At 46.6% G+C, this 21,884-nt stretch overlaps 1 protein-coding gene across 4 annotated transcripts in view; it reads left to right on the forward strand.

The window, feature by feature from the left end:
• Positions 1–21,884, forward strand: part of TMOD1 (tropomodulin 1) — an 85,641-nt gene that overhangs the window by 33,501 nt on the left and 30,256 nt on the right. For all 4 annotated transcript variants that reach the window (XM_047066585.1, XM_047066596.1, XM_047066593.1 and 1 more), the window contains exons 3-4: positions 8,269–8,425; positions 15,845–15,964. In XM_047066585.1, the coding sequence (XP_046922541.1) occupies positions 8,269–8,425; positions 15,845–15,964 (277 nt within the window). The remainder of the gene's footprint in view (positions 1–8,268; positions 8,426–15,844; positions 15,965–21,884) is intronic.

Raw genomic sequence — 21,884 nt, forward strand, 5'->3', positions numbered from 1 at the left:
CCTGGGTTTCACTCTTCCCCCAGGACTGTAACTCCATGCTTCTGGGCCTCAGTTTCTCCATCTGCAAACCGAGACTAGTTTGATAAGGAGGTGAGCTCTGGCTTTCTAACACTTGGAGAGGAAAACTGGTTCTCATATGGCACCACATCTGGTTTCCGGGATCTGTTCCTAGAGGAAGGCTGTCAGGTGGGATGGAACATTTTCTGTGGCTTGGAAGTCAAGAGTCTTAGGCTGTCAGTCCAGCATATGACCTCAAGCTAGGCCCTTCCCCTCTGTGACCCTCAGCCGGCTGCTCCCAGTATGCAGCAGAGATTGTACCACATGACCTGTCCTCTTCTGAGGAGTCGTATTGTGGTTCAGTCACAGAACAGGAATCCAGGTTTCCTGGAGCTGGAGTTAAAGGTGGGGGCACCTTTAACATTCCCTCGTCTTTAGATACAAGCTGATTTATTTAAGAAAAGTGATAAAACTGCTTGTTTTTTTGTTGCTGTGAAGAATCAGATTAGGGGACAATTTATGTATGATTAGTCACCAGTCTGGAAATAGTCATACTGATTCTTGGGTATGCTAATACAGTGTCATCCGTATATGAACTCAGGCTTCCTGGCTTTTTCTGTGCCTCAGTGTCCTCAGTGGAAATGAAAGAATTGGCCCAGAGTCTCTCTTAGAGCTTTGCAGCACTGAGCTGCCAGAAATCCATGATCCTTTCAATACATTGTGTGTGTGTGTGTGTGTGTGTGTGTGTGTGTGTGTGTGTGTGTTGTGTGCCTGTGTTGCCTGCACGTTGTACATGTGTGCACGTCTCAACAAGCCCACAGTGGTCCTGGCTGGAATGGCTTCTGACATAGCTCTAACTATCTATAGCAATGATAATTGTGCAGATATTTGATATGTGGCCTTACGGGCACCTGTTGGCAGGGTGTTAGAGCTCCTAACAGCACATTTAAGGATACAGCAAAGTTTCCATTGTCCTGTGGACAACTGGACCCCAGAGTGTGGGTGTGAAAGTTAAATTAAGATGTTAACCTGTCAAGCTGCACATCCGAGTTTTAATTTTACAACATTTAGAAGGAAGTCACCATTTAAAAACCCAAGAGTAGGGAAACACCGAAAGAGATTGCCTAATTTTTTTCCCTTGTGATTTTTCCAAAAACATATTAAACTTTTCATGTGTTTTTAAAAAATTTTAAACCACTAAATTTAAAACTCACATACACACACACACACACACACACTTCTTTCTTCCTCTAGCCCAGAGCCTGACATGGGCAAGACACTCAAGTAAATATTTGTCAAATAAATGAATGAATATCTTGACCTTCTCTACACTGAATTCTAGTCTGATGGGAACCTTAGGTCAGACATGGCAAAATGCGGTAGCCCACGGACTTGGTCTGGACTGCAGATGTGTTTTATTTGACCTGAACATGGTTTTTAAAATATTTGGATTTTGTGCCAATATTTAAAAACCAAGAGCTTCCACATAAAGATGAGCAGATCTAATGGTGTCACCCATATTCTTACATGGCAATAATTCTCTGGAGTTGAGTCGTGTAGAGGCACTGTAGTGTGCCACAGACCCCATCACCCCACAAGCAACTACCAGATGTAATTTTAGCCTAAGATCAGAGAGCCGCCCTCCTCATAGGAGTACATTTCCAACTGGAAGGACATGAAGACATGATTTGAGTCCTACCTAACAAGGTTGTCTCCCAAAGAAAATCTCATCCCTAACCAACCTGTCTTTGGAGTAGAGATACATGTGTGGTGTGTGCAAGTAAATACCTATTCCCCTAATGCAGAATTAATTGATCACTGCCCTGGAGAAGCCACACTGATGCTTCCCTTTGAAGTTACTACAAAGAAGGACCTGCCCAGCAGATTAACCCTGTACACACTTTAAGATGAGGAGAACGAGACAAATTCTTTCAAGGTTAGAGGTTCCAGTTACCGCAGGCAGTGTGGAAGTATACAACCTTAACAGGTAATGTGGAGGCGAGTGATAGACTTTCTCTGCTATTCAGTGAAATAGACCTCCTTTTAGGATCTTGATTAACTTGAAAACCAAAGCAATGCAGAGTTTTCCATACATGCAGGAGTTGAGACTTTCCTCTCAATTCACCTCCCCCATTTACCTGCCCCCTCCCCAGTTGCTCCAAACTAGATATCTCTTTGCGGGGTGCTGTCCCTGCCTGTTAGCAACCTGGATACATAATACCCACAGATATTTATTGAATGAACAAGCAATACAAGAATGAAAGATACATCTCTACATATACCTGTTCACAAAATAACTCTCCTAGTCAGAGCCACCAAGAAAATGGTTGTAGTATTTACCTTCCCTATTGGATAGCTTGGGTCTGAGACTCAGTTTTAGGTTTTAAGAGTCCTGAGACATCCAAGGCAGTATTTTCTTACCCATTTAACTTCTCAATGACTAATTTACCTGGTGAGGCTTATCACATCATCAAACAGGACACCATTTTAAATTTGGCCAGCTCCAGCCTGGCCAGTCTCAGCATCACTGCTGACCACTGGCACACGAAGAGCCTTCTGCCCTTGGTGGTCCCTGACCATTTAGTTAGCTACTGCATTAGCCACTTTTCTAATTTTTCCCTAGATAACGTATGCCATTTATAAATAACAGCTTTGTTTGAGATATAATTCACATGCTATAAAATTCTCCCATTTGAAATGTACAAATCAGTGTTTTTTAGTGTATTCACAGAGTTATACAAACATCACCACAATCAATTTTAGAACAATTTCATCACCTAATAAACCCACGCCCATTAGCTCTCACTCCCTATTTATTTTTCTCCAGCCTCCCCAGCTTGAGGCAACCACTAATCTACTTCCTGTGTCTATAGATTTGACTATTCTGGACACTTCATATAAATGGATTCAAGTACTGTGGTCCATTGTGACTGGCTTCTTCCACTTAGCATCATGTTTTCAAGGTTTCGTCTATGTGGTGGCATATGTCAGTACTACGTTTTTTTTGTTTTGTTTTGTTTTATCACCAAATAGTATTGTCGTGTGTACTGCATTCTGCTTATCCATTCATCACTTGATGGACATTTGAGTTGTTTCAACTTCGTGGCTATTCTGAATAATATATGAAGTTCATTTATAAGTTTTTGTATGGACATCTGCTTTCATTTCTCTTGGGTATTTACCTAGAGTGGGATTGTTGCACTATATGATAACTATGTGTAAGCTTTTGAGAAACTGCCAGACTGTTTTCCAAAGTGGCCACAACATTTTGCATTCCCACTAGCAGTGCATGAGGGTGTCACTCTCACCACATCCTCACCAACACTTGTGATTATCTTTTATTTTATTTTTTTAACATTTATTATCAAGAAACAGAGAGAGAGCATGAGTAGGGGAGGGGCAGAGAGGGGGAGACACAGAATCCGAAGCAGGCTCCAGGGTCTGAGCTGTCAGCACAGAGGCTGACGTGGGACTCAAACTCGTGAACCGCGAGATCATGACCTGAGCCAAAGTCAGAAACTTAGCTTAACCGACTGAGCCACCCAGGTGCCCCTGTCTTTTTTATTATAATCATTCTGGTGGGTCTGAAGTAGTGTCTCATTCTGGGCTTCATTTGCATTTCCCTGATGGCTAATAGGGTTGAGCATCTTTTTTATGTGTATTGGCCGTTTTTGTGTCTCTCTTGGAGAAATGTCTATTCAGATCATTTGCCCATTTTAAAATTGGTTTATTTGTCTTATATTTTGAGTTGTAAGAGATCTTTACGTATTCTGGATACTAGACCCTCATCAGATAGATGACTTGTAAAACTTTTCTCCCAGTGGGTTGTCTTTTCATATCCTTGATAGTCTCCTTTGAAACATGAACATTTTTTATTTTGATGAAGCCAATTTATCGACTTTTTTTCTTTTGTTGTTTATTGTTTTAGTAACATATCCAAGAAACCATTGCCTAATCCAGAGTCACAGAGATTTATGCCTGTTTTCTTCTAAAAAATTTATGGTCTTAGCTCTTACATTTAGATCTTTGATCCATTTGGACTTAAGTTTAGTATATCATGTGAGGTCACATGCCAATTTTTGAAAACAAGTTAAAATGAGAAATAACCAGGAGTTTTAAAATATGCAACTATGTTTGGTTTTTTGTTTTTTTTTCCATTTAGCTTTATTTTTTTTTAATATGAAATTTATTGTCAAATTGGTTTCCATACAATACCCAGCTCTTATCCCAACAGGTGTCCTCCTCAATGCCCATCACACACTTTCCCCTCCCTCCTACCCCCTATCAACCCTCAGTTTATTCTCAGTTCTTAAGAGTCTCTCATGGTTTGCCTCCTTCCCTCTCTTTTTTTTTTTTTCCTCTTCCCCTCCCCCATGGTCTTCTGTTAAGTTTCTCAGGATCCACATAAGAGTGAAAACATATGGTATCTGTCTTTTTCTGTATGACTTATTTCACTTCTGTTTGGTTTTAATTGAATACCATGTTATGTTTTATTAAATGTACCATTTAATGGAGGAAAAAAACTTTAACTCCTAAAGAGGCTGATATTCTCAGTATTTACTTTTAAAATCCAATAAGCTAAGAATTGTGAGAAAAGGCCTTTGATGTTTTCTTTTCTTTTCTTTTCTTTTCTTTTGAGAGAGAGAGAGTGTGTGTGTCTGTGTGTGTGTGTATACATACATGCACAAGCAGGGTAGGGGCAGAGAGAGAGGAAGAGAGAGAATCCCAGGCAGGCTCCATGCTGTCAGCGCAGAGCCCAATAAGAGGCTCTATCTCATGAACAGTGAGACCATGTCCTAAGCTGAAATCAAGAGTTGGATGCTTAACCGACTGAACCACCCTGTCACCCCTGATGTTTTTATTTCTTAAAAAACCAACTGCTTTCAGAAAAGATGTAAATAAATGAAGCCATACTTTAACATGCTATATAAGTAGTATTTTTATTTTTATTTTTTTTTTATTAAAATTTTTTTTTCAACGTTTATTTATTTTTGGGACAGAGAGAGACAGAGCATGAACGGGCGAGGGGCAGAGAGAGAGGGAGACACAGAATCAGAAACAGGCTCCAGGCTCTGAGCCATCAGCCCAGAGCCCGACGCGGGGCTCGAACTCACAGACCGCGAGATCGTGACCCGGCTGAAGTCGGACGCTTAACCGACTGCGCCACCCAGGCGCCCCTATAAGTAGTATTTTTAAAGGACATTAAAAACATCTTTATTTCCCTATTGCAATGATATGGGCTTCAGTTTAACAGTGGTTCTCAGGGCACCTGGGTGGCTCAGTCGGTTAAGTGTCCAACTCTTATTTCAGCTCAGGTCATGGTCTCACAGTTGGTGGGATCGAGCCCCACATCGGGCTCTGTGCTAACAGTGTGGAGCCCACTTGGAATTCTCTCTCTCGCTCTTTCTCTGTCCCTCCTTGGCTTGTGCGCTCTTTCTTTCCCTCAAAAATAAATAAATAGGGGCACCTGGGTGGCGCAGTCGGTTAAGCGTCCGACTTCAGCCAGGTCACGATCTCGCGGTCCGTGAGTTCGAGCCCCGCGTCAGGCTCTGGGCTGATGGCTCGGAGCCTGGAGCCTGTTTCCGATTCTGTGTCTCCCTCTCTCTCTGCCCCTCCCCCGTTCATGCTCTGTCTCTCTCTGTCCCAAAAATAAATAAACGTTGAAAAAAAAAATTTAAATAAATAAATAAATAAATAAATAAATAAATAAATAAATAAATAAATAAACTTTTTAAAAAAAGAGGAAAACAGTGGTTCTCAATTAGGGGTGATTTTGCTACCCAGGGGACATCTGGCAATGTTTGGAGATATTTGTGGCTGTCACATCGTGGAAGTGAGGTGCTACTGGCATCCATGAGGTAGAGGACACAGATGCTGGTGAACAGTTGACAGTGCATAGGACAGCTCCCACGACAAGGAATCACCCAGCCCAAAATGTGAATTACGCCAAGGTTAAGAGACCCTACTTTAAGTAAGTCAGTGGCCTCTATCAGATATATTCCAAAACGATGTGAGTTGGCAAACTCTTTCCCCCTCAGTTACAGCCTGGTGGGTTTCTCCTAGCACTGAGCCCTTAGGGGCCAGCATGTGCCCCAGCACCTTACTGCCATCAAAACTCTTTACAGTGACAGAAATCTATCAGGTCATCTTGGTGGGGATCATTGGGAAAACACTTGCTTTCAGTGCTTACTTCATTTTATATTTGTACATCTTCATTTTCTGAATTTTGAGAGATGTTTGGATAATACATCTCCATTTCAACATACGTATTTGGGTAACCAGTCTCCTGGGAAAATGTATTTCACCTGATTATAAGTAGTACTTTGGGAGTGCTTGGCAGTGAGCTAAGCACTCCTCATGCATTATCTCATTTAACTTCCTCAACAGTTCCAAGAGAACAGCTATCATTACTCACATCTTACAGCCCTAGAAATGGAGGCCCGGTGAGATCAGGTGACCTGCCCAAGACTAAAGAACTGGAGCCAGCACTGCCTCAGGCCTGGGCGTAAGCCTGATGGGGGTCACCTGTGAGGTGCAGGCGCATCACAGAGACTTTGCTTTGCTCACCGTGGATAATTACAGATGGAGGTTTGCAGGACAGTTGGGCTGTTCTCTCTCTCACTTGAGTCGCCATGAGTGGCCCAACGCGGGGGAGAAGGAGTGGACACACAGCTCACCCAGGATGTGTCCTCGGAAGCCTGCCTCCCCTGTGGGCCTCATCCGTCCCACGTGTCATGGTGGACGGTACCCGAGGACTACCGCTTGAGGGAGACTGGGGTGTCCGTGGCATCTCTTGTGTTCCTGATGTTCACCCCCAAATCGGTCACGGCTTGATTTTCTACCTACTGGCCATCCTCTCATCACATGCTCCAACTCCCAGATGTTGTTGCTGACTCACAGCCCGAGTCCATCTGCAGCCAGTGTCTGACTGGAGCACGCTGTCAACAGTGGGAAAACATCTTGTGAAAAACCACACTGCAGTTAAGCAGCAGTATTGCCCTCCCAAGCTTTAGCTCTCGGTGTGCCAGGCACACAGCCGTCTTCGTAAACCTGGTATCATCCCCTCTCAGAGGGGGCTTGCAAAAGGATCTGGCGTGTGTGGAGGTGGCTGAAGCTATGCATTTTGATGGTACAGAGATTGGAGGTGGGATGGCTCTCCAGGTTAGCCAGTGTGGGGGTGCGGCAAGAAGTGAGGTGAGGCTCCCCTCACCTCTGCCTTCCAGGTATCCTCCACCACGTTCCCAAATGAAAGGGGGTGGGGAGAGAGCAATGATTTGGAAATGAAGACTGCCCTCCCTCCCCCCCGTATCTAGAGAAGGGCCCTGGTTTTTGTTCTAGATCTGCCCCTGGAACTCCTTGGGCAAATCTTTCCTTGCTCCGGGCCTCAGTTTCCCCTTGAAGGGAAGGTGTGTGCCCTCGACAACCTCTAAGCATCCTTGCAACCCTGAACTTCTTTGAATCTCCAAGGTCCTGGGGGCTGAGGTGAGCGAAGCCTGTGTGACTCAAATCTACCCTAATTCTAGCCCACACCTAGAAGCCTAACCATGTTTGAAGAAGGAACACGTTGATTGGTTGATGCTATCTTTCCTGAGAGACCCATCTCCAAGGGCGACATTCAAAATATTTAACAGAGAGGCAGGAGCACAGCCTGTCAGGAGGGTGGAAAGCAGCCGGGGAGGGCCATCCAGGGATACAGCCCCAAAGCATGCCTCACCCACCCCTGCTGAGCCTTCCCCCCACCCCCCACCCCCTTCACCCCCCCCAACCCCTGCCGCTTGGTTATTGAGTCTGTCGCTTCTCGCCTCATACTGCATCCAGGGCCCTAACTCAAGCCCCTCGGGCTTCTTTCCCCAGCCACTGTATACACAATAGCTGGAACGATCCTCCTGCATCCAAATGCCAACTTAATCAGACTCAGACTCACAGATGCTCTTGGAGAGCCCCTCTCTGTTCAGCCCCATGTCGGCTGCCTCCTCACCCCCTTGCCTTCGGAAACATTGCAGGTTTAGAGACTGGACCATTAAGAGACCTGAGTCCCAGCCTAGCTATGCCCCTCGTCTGCAGGGTGACCTTGAGCAAGTCCCTGCCCCTCCTGGGTGTCAGATTCCTCACGTGTAAATGAGCGACCTGGATCGATTTGCTGGGCTCTGAGATCCCACTGTTCAATGACAAATTTTGGGAGAAATGCAAGTCTTCAGCAGCTGACCACTCTCTTTCTCTTTCGTTCTCTCTCTCTGTGTATGTCCCCCGCCCCCACAACCTCCACTGTAGAATGCACTGCTGCCCGCAGGCCTGAGGCAGAAGGATCAGACCACCAAGGCGCCCACGGGCCCCTTTAAAAGGGAGGAGCTCTTGGATCACTTGGAAAAGCAAGCAAAGGAGTTTAAGGACCGAGAAGATCTGGTCCCCTACACAGGGGAAAAGCGAGGTACTGAATAATGTTGTTCTTATGAATATATCGCTCCCCACGCATCGTTAAGTGCCAATTACGTGCCAGGCCCTCTGCTGAGCCACATGTGACTGGGCCTTCTTGCCCACATGCCTGCCTGGACCAAATTCACAAAACCAACACCAAAAGCAGCAATGCCTGGTGTGGATGTAGTGAAGTTTTGGGTAAACTGAGGAAAGAGTGATCTCTACCAGCCCAGCAAAGCTTTCCCCTAAACCCCCTTTCATCAGGGTGTCTGATCATTTCTCATACAAACCTAGGCACCTTTGAAAATGAAAGAGGAAACTATTAATCATGATATCCGGGCATAAGGCCTACACAAGGCTCGTCCTATGCAAATTGGGAATGAGATAACCTAGCTGTACCCTAACTATCCGTGCTCTTTCTGCTGTGTTCCTTTCTCTGGCACCTGCATCCCCTCCTTTATCTGTCCCTTTAAGACTCTCTGCCCCATCCTAAGGTAAGTCATTTAGAAGACTGGGGAACAGAGAGGCACTCCCTGACTGTCCAACCCTTTTAGGACTTCCCTTTGCTCTCCAAACCGTTCTGCTGTCCTCATATTGTGTCTGCCCTCATTCGCCCCACTGCTGCCCCACAGGCCTCCTTCTATTCCTCACGCATTCCAAGATCTTTTCCACCTCAGGACCTTTGCATGTACTCCTTTTGCCTGGACCGCTGCTCTTGCTGTCTGGCTCCATGCTGTCTTCATAGCTGGCTCTTCCTCCCTTATAAGAGGCTTAATGCTTAGAAATAGCCTGGAGCTACATGTAGTCTGGTTGCAATCCTGACACTACCACTTACTAGCTGTGTGAGCTTGAGTACATTTTTGAATCTGCCATGCCTCCGTTTCCTCCTCTGTGAAATGGGAATGCAGAAAATAGTATTACCAAGCTGACAAAGTTGTTATGAGTTAAGATATATATATAAAGCACTTAGCACCTGGCCCATAGCAAATGCTGTGTAAGTACCAGCTATTATTACCCTTTTGGTCTCAACTATACTGTCTCCTCTTTCAGGGAAGCCTTTCCTGTCCACCCTGTTTAGGACATGTAGTCCCTTCAGCTCCTACCTTAGTTACTCTCCATCTCAGGAGCCTGTGGGTGTGTCCTTCATAGCAATTTCCATTTTATAATTTTCCCTTCGTGTGTCACTTGTCTCTCCCACTGGCTATAAGCCCCATGAGGGCAGGCACTCAGGCTCAGGCTGGTTTTGCTCACCCAGTACCCCCAGCACCCAGGACAGGGCCTGGTATCCAGTAGGGCTCAGCAGAGAGTTGTTGAATGAATGAGTTAAAATCAAATAAATTACAATGAATCTTGTGGGCTACTTCCTTAGAATATAAGCCGCACAAGTATGAGGGCCGCATCTGTTTTGTTCATCATTACGTCTACACCTAATAAACACTAGCATGTGGTAGGCACCTAATAAGCATCTGTTGAATGAAAGCATTAATTCTAATTAATTAATTGTGTAATGATTCATTTTCAGTCTCTTCCATTCCCCCCACCCCCAAGGTTGTAAACATGATGAGCCAAGGGTCCACGTCTGTGGCTTTTATCTCTGTATCCCTGTTGCGTGATAAATAATCAAATGAAAAAGCCAACAGAAGTAGCATCATGGGGAGGACTTTGGCATCACAAATGTGGACTTGGAGCTCAGTCCAGATTTTATGGAAAACTTGGAAGGTCAGGGAAGCCCAAGGGGCATCTGGATTACGGACATGGAGAGGATTGTGTGGTCTGAGGCACCCTGGAGGGGTGGCAGAGGAAGGAGGTCTTGACCCTAAGGGCCGAGTATGCCCCCCTGAGAGTGAGGGCACGAGAGGTTTTTAAGCAAGGTGCTTGTGCTGTGAGGCGTGATTTCTGTGCAGCAAATAAAGATAATAGAATATCAGGATTTGCGGGGGACTTAAAACTCCCATTTTCCCACCTGTACATTTGAAAAATGGAGAACCTGGGCACCTGGGTGGCTCAGTCAGTTAAGCGTCTGACTCTTGATTTCAGCTCAGGTCATGATCTCATGGTTCATGAGTTCGAGCCCCATGTGGGGCTCCACAGAGCACAGAGCCTGCTTGGGCTTCTCTCTCTCCCCCTCGGTCTCTGCCCCTCCCTCACTTGTGTTCACATGCATGCATTCTCTCTCTCTCTCTTTCTCCCTCTCTCTTTCTCTCAATAAATAAATAAATAAACTTAAAAAGAAAGGAAACTGAGGCTGTGAGAGTCCGCAGCACAGCTGGGTGGACCGCTGGTGAGTCATTGTCCCCTTGCCCACCTCCCTCTGAAGGAAGGAGCTGGAGATTGGAGGTGGGGGTGGAGGGTGGGGAAGGGAATCTGGGCAAACCAATCCTGCTGCCCCTCCATGGAATGCTGGAATGGCATGGAGCCAGGAACAGCTCTCCAGACTCCCAGAGCCTGATTGTCTTCAGGAAAAAGTACACTGGCCCAAGGAAGGTACCTAGAATCTATTCTATTTCCATAGAATGACATGCCTAAGAGATTTATCATCATCACCACCACAACCAGCATCATCATCATAAAGTATTTACATGATGATTGTTGGAGTCTTTGTAGGCTGAGTAAGTACAGGTCTCAATAGAGAGTGTGGGGAAGGAGACTTTCTGGCTGTAACAGGCAGACTTAGGGCCATGGTGTCCAGCCCTCACTGAGCATTTATTTACCCAACGCCGGGCCTAAAACCAGTCAAGGTTGAGGGGAAACAGCACCCCAGTCTCCACAAGACCCAACAGAATGTGGTAGGAGCCATAAAACGGTGCAAAGCCCTGAGGAACCTGGACTCTCATTCACTCTTACTCAAGTGGTGAGGATCAGAATAGAACTTCATACACGATATCTTTAATGCAGAATTATATTGAGTTGTCCGTGCAGAATTAGATTTGACTGCTGAGGAAAAAGGTAAAATAAAATGAGAGAGACTTAGATAAAAGTTTTTCTTTCGCTTAGCTGCAGGGTTAGGCATTCTGGGCTAGCAAGGCATCTTCCCTGGCATTAGCAATCAAGACCCTTTTCCAGTTTTTTATTCTGCCCTCCCTGCAATATGTCCTTGTGCTCATGGTCCAGCTGGCTGCTGAAGTTCCAGTCATCACATCTGCATTCCAACTAGTAAGATGAAGGAAGGGAAGAAGTCCAAGTCCCTCTTGTGTCTTAGAGCCACTGCCCTTTCTGGAGACACCTGCTGCCAGGGTGTGAGAAACCACAGGTCTTACACATTTATTGGATGACGATCCTACTCATTCCATCTGTCATTTTTACAGTAGATTTTCTTTTTAACTATTTAGTTTTCTTTGCATATTTTGCCCTTTTCCAGATCCACCTCTGGTGGAGGTTATGATGCATTTCCCCCCCCAGATGACCTTGTTATATGTTCTGCTCAAATATGTAATTGATTTTTGCTATAAACAATTTAAACAATAAAGTAACTCAAAGTGATTCTCTCTACTGAGCGAATAGGCACTGATCCCATTTTAGTGAATATTCTTCTGGACTTTTCTCTCTGTACTTCCCACCCCTCCCCACTGCTACCATTACAACCCTGGTCCAAGTCCCCATCATCTCTGGCCCTGACTATTGGCAGGAGCCTCCTCACCAGCCCCTGGCTCCCATTCTTGCTTGTCCCCCTACTGGAGACTCTCAATAGCCAAACTGAGCAGGGTTTTTAAAAATTTGAGGTAAAATTCATATAACATAAAATTAAGCATTGTATATATTTTTAAGTTTGTTTGTTTATTTATTTATTTGTTTGTTTATTTTGAGAGAGTGAGAGAGAGAACAAACAAGCAGGGGAGGGGTAGAGAGAGAAAAGAGAAAAAATCCCAAGCAGGTTCTGTGTTGACACAGGCTTGATCCCATGAACCACGAGATCATGACCTGAGCTGGAATCAAGAGTCAGACACTGAACTGACCGAGTTACCCAGGTGCCCCCAAAATTAACCTTTTTTTTTAAAAGCTGTTGAGGTTTTATTTCAAGTTTATTTATTTATTTGGAGACACAGAGAGAGTAGGGGAGGGAAAGGGAGAGAGAGAGAGAGAGAGAGAGAGAGAGAGAGAGAGAGAGAGAGAGAGAAAGAAAGAATCCCAAGCAGGCTCCATACTGTCAGTGCAAAGCCCAACACGGGGCTCGAATCCACGAACTGTGAAAGCATGACCTGAGCCGAAGTCGGACGCTTAACCAGTTGAGCCACTCAGGCGCCACCCCCCCCCCTCAAATCAAGCATTTTAAAGTGAACAATTCAGTGGCATTTATTACACCCACAATGCTGTGCAACCATCTCTATGTAGATCCAACACATTTTCATCACTCCAAAATAAAACCCTGTGCCCAATAAGCAGTTACTCCCCATTCTCTGCTCCCCCCAGCCCCTGGCAACCACCTGTCTATTTCTATGGATTTACCTATCCTGGATATTTCCTATGAATCAAATCATATTAATATGTGACTTTGTGTGTCTGGCTTCTTTCGCACAGCATATTGTTTTTTTTTTTTTTTTTTTTTTTTTTTTTTTTTCAACGTTTTTTATTTATTTTTGGGACAGAGAGAGACAGAGCATGAACAGGGGAGGGGCAGAGAGAGAGGGAGACACAGAATCGGAAACAGGCTCCAGGCTCTGAGCCATCAGCCCAGAGCCCGACGCGGGGCTCGAACTCCCGGACCGCGAGATCGTGACCTGGCTGAAGTCGGACGCTTAACCGACTGCGCCACCCAGGCGCCCCTCAGCATATTGTTTTTGAGACTCACTCATTCCCTTTTCTGACCGAATAATATTACACAATTTGTTTATCCATTCATCCACTGATGAACATTTCGGTTGTTTCCACTTTGGGGCTGTTGTGATTAGTGTTACTATGAACATTCCTGTACAGAAAATTGTTTGAGTACCTGTTTTCAGTTCTTTTGGGTTGATGTCTAGGAGTGGATTCCTGGATCACATGGTAATTCTATGTTTGTACCGTTTTACACGGCCACCAGCAACATACAGATCCTTGACAACACTTGTCATTTTCCATTTTGGTTTTTGATTCTGGTTTTATTGTAGCTGTCCTTATGGGTGTGAAGTGGTATCTCATCGTTACTTGATCTGCATTTCCCTAAGGACTATTTATGTTAAGTATCTTTGCAGGTACTTTTTGGCCGTATGTACGTCCTCTTTGTAGAAAAGTCTTTAAGTCCTTTGGGTTAAATTGGGTTGTTTTTGGTGTTAATTGTAAATTTTTAAAAATATCTTCTAGATACTAGATGCTATCAAATATAGGATTTTTTTCACTTCCCTGATAATGTCCTTTGATGGACAAAAGTAGTAAATTTGGATCAAGTCCAGTTGATCTATTTTTTTCTTTTGTTGTCACAGCTAAGAATATGTTACCAAGGTCTAAGGTCGTGAGGATTTATGCCTATGTTTTCCTCTAAGAATTTTATAGTTTTAAGTATTATGTTTGAGTCATTGACCCATTTTCAGTTCATTTTTGTATATGGTGTGAGATAGGGGTACAGCTTCATCCTTTGCATGCTGATGTCCGGCCCCATCACCACTTCTGGAAGAAACTGCTCTTTCCCCCATTGAATGGGCTTGTTATCCGTGTCAGAAATCAATTTGCCATGGGTATATGGGTTCATTTTTGGACTCTCAATCCTATCCCGTTGTTTGCATGTCTATCCTTGTCAGTGCCACATGGTTTAAATTCGCAACAAGTTTTGAGATAAGGGAGTCTGAGCCCTCCAACTGTGTTCCCTTCAAGATTGTTTTGTATGTTTGGGACCTCTTGCGATTCCATATGAATTTGAGGATTGGCTTTTCTATTTTTGTAAAAATAAAAAAAGGCCTTTGGAATTTTGATAAGGGTTGCATTGAATCTGGAGATTGCTTTGGGCAATATTGCCATCTTAATATTGTCTCCCAATCCACGAACTCTGGGTATTTTTCTATTTATTTAGGTTTTCTTTCCTTTCTTTCAGCAATGTTTTCTGGCATTCCATGCACAAATCCTTTAGCTCCTTGGTTAAATTTATTTCTAAGCATTTTATTCATCTGGATGCTATTGTAGGTGAAATTGTTTTGCTAAATGCCCTTTCAGATTGCTCATCACCGCTGAGCAGAAACACCGCTCATTTGTGTGCATTGATCTTGTACCCTGTAATGTAGCCCTAACAGTGTTTATTAGTCCTCAACAGTGTTTTGTTTAATCTTTAGGGTTTTCTACATATTAGATCATGTCATCTACAAACAGAGAGAACATTACTTCTTCCTTTCCAGTCTGGATGCCATTTTTTTTCTTGTCTGTTTGCTCCGACGAGAACCTTCAGTGCAATGTTGAACGGTAGCAGTAAAGGCAGGCACCTTTGTCTTGCAACTGATTTTCAGGGCTCCTTTCCTCCCTCTGTCAGGTCCCAGCTCCTAGGCCATCATCTCAGTGAGGCCTGACCACCTACCCAAAAGAGCAGCGTCCTCCTCACCTGCACCCCAGCCTGGAGTTGCCTAGTCTTTTACTCTGCTTTATTTTCTTCCACAATGCCTAATACCGCATGATATCTTTGCATGTTTATTTCTCACCTGTCTCCTTTCACTAAATTATAAATTGTTCAGTGCTGCCCCACCCCTGACCCCTAGAAAGGTTCCTGGCACTTAGGAAGCATCCAATAAATATCTAGTGCATGCATGAATGAATGGATGGATGAATAGATAAATGCAATTTTCATACATGGAATTAAATTGCTCATGCTCTGTCACAGACTTGCTGTTTCACACATTATGTCTTAGACATATCCTTCCTAGTGAGTGAACATCTCCACCATCCTTTATACTAACTGCAAGAACTCCATCATATGGATGCCCCAGCTTTCTTCAGCAATCCCTATTAGTGGTCAGTAAAGTGACACACATCCTGGTGTGTGCCTTTTTGCCTCCTCGTCCAGTCATGCATCTGACGCCTTAAAAAATATAATGTTGCATGAGGCAAGGATACCTTTTTGCTCCCTATTCTTTTAATAATCTGAATGCATTTTGTTTAGATATGCTTCTAAATTGTTCTCTCACATCAGACCCCTTGGGTAGGATACCCTAGACCCTGACAGTCTATAAAATTTTTCTTTTGTATCTCTTTCCGACTTACAGGTTGCTTTCACTAATGACCAATGTTTTCAATAGCAAGCAGTCTGGTCTGACCAAGTTTTAAAGTTATTCATTTCAAATGTGAGAGGTGCTCTGGTTGGAGATCTTTGATTCCTGTTCTCTGGGGAAGTTTGGCACTGGGTTCCCAAAGGAGAAACCTCAAGCGAGTCTCAGCACAGAGGGGTCCACAGGGTTGTGAGATAGTCCACCCGGCACCATCACCAGAGGATGCCCCAGCGCAGCCACACGCCCTGTAACGGACACCCGTGTGTTTGCAGGAAAGGTCTGGGTCCCCAAGCAGAAGCCAATGGATCCCGTGCTGGAAAGTGTCACGCTGGAGCCAGAGCTGGAGGAAGCGTTGGCAAATGCCTCAGATGCAGAACTCTGTGACATTGCAGGTAACAGCCTTTCTGGAACCTTCCCCATGTCTTCTAGAAGGGTTTGACCTGCATCTGCAGAGAGCCTTGGACAGTTTATTTCACATGAACACACTCTCTGTTTCTAAAAAGGACTAGAGGAGACCACGAGTATTAAGACAGGAACCCATTATCAAAACCAAAATGAGGAAAATAGAAATAAAACCACCCAAACCCATCACTCCACAGATCCATGAGAACCCATCCCAGAGAGATATGGAAGCATCCCAGGGAAGGCCAGCATAGGTCCTTTACCAGCCCCTGCATCAAATCCTGCCCAACCCCCACTGCCCCCCCCCCCCCCCGCCCAGGAAGAGAAAACAGAGGGGGACAGACAGAGGGTGCAGACCTCTCAAGTTTGGGAGGCTCACAAAGGCCTGGAGCAAAGTCATTTAACTTTACACCTTTGCATGGCTCAGAGAACCAGACTTTGGGAAGCCCACCCCCTCATCACATATTTGTACAGCACCGTCCATCTCCACGTGTGTTTCCATATGATCTTCACAAACAACCCCTAAAGCTCCAGAAGGTGATTTGATATTCAGAGCCCTTCACCACGCTTGTCTCCTTATTACAGTCTAGTCCCTGCCCTGTGTGCCCTGAGTCCCAGCCCCACAGGGGATCGGGCTCAGCAAACACCCTGCGGGCGCACCGCAGTTGTGCTCCCTGGCCTGGGGGGTAACAGGGGAGACTTGGGAGCTGCTAACCACCTCCCAGATAATGACAGGAGGGTGGATGGGGTGAGAAGAGACTCGAGGCAAGTGGAAATGGGAAAGAAAGATAGAGTCAACTGTGACTATCTGGCTGTGACAGTGAGGTTGGGGGAGGAGTCAAGGAAGGTTCCAGATTTCTGGCTTCAGGGACTAAAGTGGATGCTGGTGCCATTAATAAAGGTGGGTGTATTAGTCTGCTCGGGCTGCGATGCAAAATACCACAGGTTGGGTGGCTTAAACAACAATTTATTTTCTCACAGTTCTGAAGGTTAGCAGTCCAAGGTGTTGGCAGATTTGGTTTCTTCTGAGCCCTCTCACCTTGGCTTGCAGGTGACCCCAGCTCATACTATGCTCTATTTGGGACCTTTGGAGTTTGAGGTCACCTAGGTGGGGACAGGTAGACTTGAAAGCCTTCCGTAATGCCACGAGGAGGTCCTGTTGCAATCTTTGTGGTGTCATTAGCGTGCAGATGTGGACATCATTAGCATTGCCCAGCTCCAGGCAGAAAGCATGACTGAGTGGGGGCCTGGGGCTCTGGAGGCAAGTAGCCCTGGCTACCTTAGAAGCCTTTGACAGATGCGTGGAAATGGGGCAAAGCTAGTCACAATGGGGGTTGGCGAGCCACAAATGAGCTGGGAATCAAAGGCCAAGTCAAGACAGACAGAACCTAATGCAAGAACTAGGGAGACAGAATGAGGGTTCGGGCTGGCTGGGAGACCCAGGGCTGTGTGAGGCCAGAGGTCAAGTGAGGCCGCAGTGTTAGGGGACTCGGCAGGCTGCAGCTGTCTTCTGCCTCCTCACACCCTCTGGCTCCTCGTGGGTGTTGTGCATGAGTCCTAGTGGCATTTGTGCTGGGGAACAGCAAGAGCGTGGCTCTCATCTGTAGCGGAACCATGAGGGGATGGGCAGTGAGAAGTCCCTGTATGCATGAGGGGTGACCCCGGTGGGTCTGGTGGCCAAAGCCAGGTTGCAGTGACCCAAGGAGTGAATGATGGGGAGAGTCAATGTGTAGATTCTGAGTCCAAACAACCATTTCCTCAGGAGGCAGAACATTGAGGAAAGGACACAGGACAGTGGCTTGAAGGGCATCAGGGCTGAGAGAGAAAGTACGCAATCAAGTACTGAGGCAGTGAGTATTTCACCCAGATGGAAATGGAACACTTAACTTGGGGAACTTAACTGGTTTGCTTTCCAGTTCAAGATTTGTTTTGTCAAAAGCCCCCAAAATCAGATTCAATTCCTCATTATGCTCATCTATTTCCAAATTTCTCCATCTATTCCATCTATTTCCCCGATCGGGGGTCCCCCTGACTTCCAGTTAACCTGTGCAGCAGGGAGGTCCGGCATCTCCCCCACTGACTCACCCTGGAGCTGTTTTTATCCCAGTCTTTCCCCTCCGATCACCCTCCGTGATGTCACTGGCCTCATTAGGCAGCTCAGAGGGATTATCAAATGACTCCGCTGTCAGAACCGCCAGTTCCTGTGCCAAAATAGAACTGCAATATTGCTCTAAGTTTCTGTGTTGATTCCTTGAAACGATTTCTCTTTTATTTTTGTTGGCGTGGCTAATTATTATTATCTGCTCATGATACCATACCCTTCCGTTGTCCGGAGAGGAGATGGGGAGCTGTAAGTCAACACCAGTGTCAACTGGCTAACCTTGGGCGCCTGTCCCTGTACATCAGCCCTATGAAAGGCGGCAGTGTCTCTGGGGAAGGAAGGACTGAATATTTGTTGACCCCCCCCCATGCCCCAGGTGCTGTGGGGATTGCTTCTAATACCTCGCTGCGTTTATTGACCACAGCAATCCTAAGAAGTAAGTTTTACTCTTGTCCCTGTTTGGTGGATGGAGAAAGGAGACCCAGTGACATGAAATGCCTTGCCCGTGGGGCTTGAAATCAGGCAGCTTCATCCTGCTAGCAGCACCATCCAGCACGACCTGGATGAAACCCTCCTCTGTAGGGGAGATGGACACAGAGGAGGGGCAAGAGGGGCTACACGGCCAAGTCCCATGAAGCCGGCTTGGGGGGGCACATTAGAAAAGCCTCTATATGACACTTGAAGGCATGGACCCCTCAGCGTCAATGGGGCTGAGGGAAGTATTGGGAGAAGCCAGATGAAAGCAGGGGTTTAGGCAGAGAGGTGGTGGTGTTCAGAGGACAGGGGATATAGGAGGGAGGCCCCAGGTAGGTCCAAGGGCTAAGGTGGGGCCGAGAGCTGTGTCTGTGGTACTGCTGTTTCAAGTGCTGGATCAGAGGCCAAGAAATCAAGATGTCCAGAGGACAACAGGCATTCAGGCCTGAGGCACCAGAAAGCTGAGGGGCTTCGGGGAGAGCCGCTTTGCCAGGGGTCTAGTCAAAGATGCCACGGAAGGTGGAAGCAGGACCTTGTTGAGTGTCCAGTGCGGCAAACCCACTTCGGACTGATGCTGGGGGTTCCGCTCCTTTCTCAAAGATGGGGTTGCTGGAGCCATGGGTGCGGATGACTCAGCAGAGAAAGACAAGTAAGGAGATGAGGGCATGGGGTCTGCGGGGCATCTCTAGTCTTGGAGATTCCACTCCCAGGCAGAGCTTCCCATTAACTTAGTTTTTACTCACTCATTCACGTACCCAGCAGTCATTTATCCAGGGTTTTCCCACGGTGTGCCAGGCTCTGGACGAACCCTGGTGAGAAGCGCAAGCAAACAGCTGGTTCTTGCCCTCGCGGAGCTGACGTTAAACAAATACTTAGGCCCCAAAGAAGTGACAGGTGAGAGTGAGTGTCGTACAGAAAAAGGACAGAGTGCAAGGAGGGGGCTTGGTTAGGTGGTGGGGCCAGGGGAGAGGAGGGAGAGGCTGAAGCAGAGCCAGGAGCAGGGAGAGCAGGGGTGAACTAGGGGCAGTGGGGGAGATGTGTCCCAGGCTGGGACACAGCAGGAGAGAGAGAAGCTACCACCTCTCTGAGCTGGGGAAGCAGCAGGCCCGTCTGAGCGGCTTGCCTGGTGCACATGCAGCAGGCTGGATGTTCGGCAGCGTCTGGATGGTGTCACAGGACACCCAGCACACGTGCCACGCTGACCCAGGTGTGGCACGAGTAAGGCAGAGCCTGTGAACTCGCACGTGTCCATTTGTTTTCTTGCCTGTGAACCATTCATGCGTTCGTTCATTCACACACTGAGTCGACGTGCATGATCAAGCTGCCGTTTGCTAGGATGAATCAGAAAGAGGCTCTGCCCTTGGGGGACCCAGGATGTGATGAGCACAGACCAGAAACATAAATTTCAACAAGAGAGGTGTTACCACAGGGTGCTGAGCAGCTGACAGTGCTAAGTTCTTGGCGTGTGGCATTGGGTTGTAGCTCAGAGGCCACTGGGAGTCAGCTGCAAGCACTTGGCATTATCAGTGCCTCCCCTCCCCAATCAGGGATGTGATCCTGGCTCACCTTTAGGGATCCTTCAGGTGGGGCAAGACCCAAAAAGGAATTGGGGTAAGAGACCCACCCTTCAGAAGGGCCAGTCCCAAGCCACCCCCCCCTCCATGGGCAGTTGGCACCCCCAGCTCAGAGATGGTCTTCGCCGGCCCCCTACCCTCCCCCCCCAACCCTGCCTTCTGGGGTACTCTCATGTCCTTAGGCACCAGGTTTCCTCACATTCTGTGAGGGTCAGGGTGTGGCTTATCCAGGAGCATTTTAACCACACCCAAGTCCTGGGCCAGGCTTCTTCCATCTGTTTCTAAGATGCAGGAAAACACCTTCCTGCTGTCAGCCCAGAGCCAGACAAGCGGTTGGCAGCTGGAGAGGCCCAGGATGTGTGCTGCGATCTCTCTCATCCTAAATGGAATTACAACTGAGTGAGCCCTGCCAAGGCAGAAGAGGAAAGAGAACTCGATGTTCTTTTTCAGAGTTCAAAAATAGTCCTTTTTGAGTTTTGAGGAAGATCTGGTCTTTTAAAAAAAAAAAAAAATCAAGTTCCCCAGTGCTAAATTCAGCCTTGCCAATATCTACAAAGAATGAAGCAGCAGGCAATGTTGATGTGCTATTTTCCTCCATCATTCACTTCTCGTGACATGAGTGTGCAAAATCAAGCAGGGAGAAAATCACCATTTGGTGCCTAGGGCAGGCCGAAGGGATCAGAGCCACCAAGCCTTCTGCTCAGCAATGGAGATTTTGCTTCACCCCTCCCAGCTCCTTCCTCTGTCCCTCCCCCATCCCTTCCTCCCTCCTCCCTCCCTCCCTCCCTCCTTCTTTCCTCCTTCCTTCTTTCCTCCTTCCTTCCTTCCTCCCTTCCTTCCTTCCTTCCTTCCTTCCTTCCTTCTTTCTTTCCTTTCTTTCCCTTCCTTCCTTCCTTCCTTCCTTCCTTCCTTCCTTCCTTCTTGGAAACCTAATTTCCTCTGAACTGCAAAATGGTTTTATTTCTTCTGAGGACTGCTATTGACATATATATCACCTCCTAGAATACATGTTATCTGTCCTTAGAATTCTGACATGGAGGGGAAATTTTAGAACTTTGGAACTGCTGATGACCTAGTTGGTGGAGGAGTGGGTGGGACTACTCAGTCAGAAGCCGGGAGGGTCCTTACCAAATAGGCTTTGACAAACTGTTTCCCTCTTGAGCCTACTCGAAAAGCGTGGGGCCACCCACCCTGGGTGCTTGCTGTAAGAATCAAACAGGATAGAAAGATGAGATGTTGTGTGGCTGTTAAGTCCTATGTGAAAGTAAGAGATTAGCATTCAAACATAGTCCCCTTTACAGGTGAGAAAACTGAGGCCCAAAAAGTAGAAGTGTCCTGGGCAAGATTACCCAGCAAATGAGTGCCAAAGGCCCGGCCTGGAGCCCGGGGTCTCTTGCCTCTGTCCCCTGGCACTTCCTTGTAACCTTCCTGCCCCCTTTCTGGACCATTACAGGAAGCTGGCATGGAGTGCAAAATGCATTTTCTGTTTCCCACCACTCTATACCTCTCAGCAAGACCAGCCAGCCATGTGAGGTTACATCTGTCCTGTGATTCTTAGCAAACTTTCCAAACTGTTTTCCCAAACCGGGGTCCCAGCAGCAGCCCAGAACCATCATGAGCTTCCCTCCACATCCCATGGGAGTTGGAAAAGCAGCTCCAGAAGGTGGCTTCAGGTGATCCGACCCCCTGCCGCTGACTCAGGCCTTGGCCCCCACTGCCCTCGTAGAACCAGCCTAAATTAAAGCCCAGAAAGCTCTAAAA

The sequence above is a fragment of the Lynx rufus genome, unplaced genomic scaffold, assembly GCF_022079265.1.
Source record: "Lynx rufus isolate CCGP_SWC_20201006 ecotype Redwood Valley unplaced genomic scaffold, mLynRuf1.p SCAF_10, whole genome shotgun sequence".
Classification (NCBI taxonomy): domain Eukaryota; kingdom Metazoa; phylum Chordata; class Mammalia; order Carnivora; family Felidae; genus Lynx; species Lynx rufus.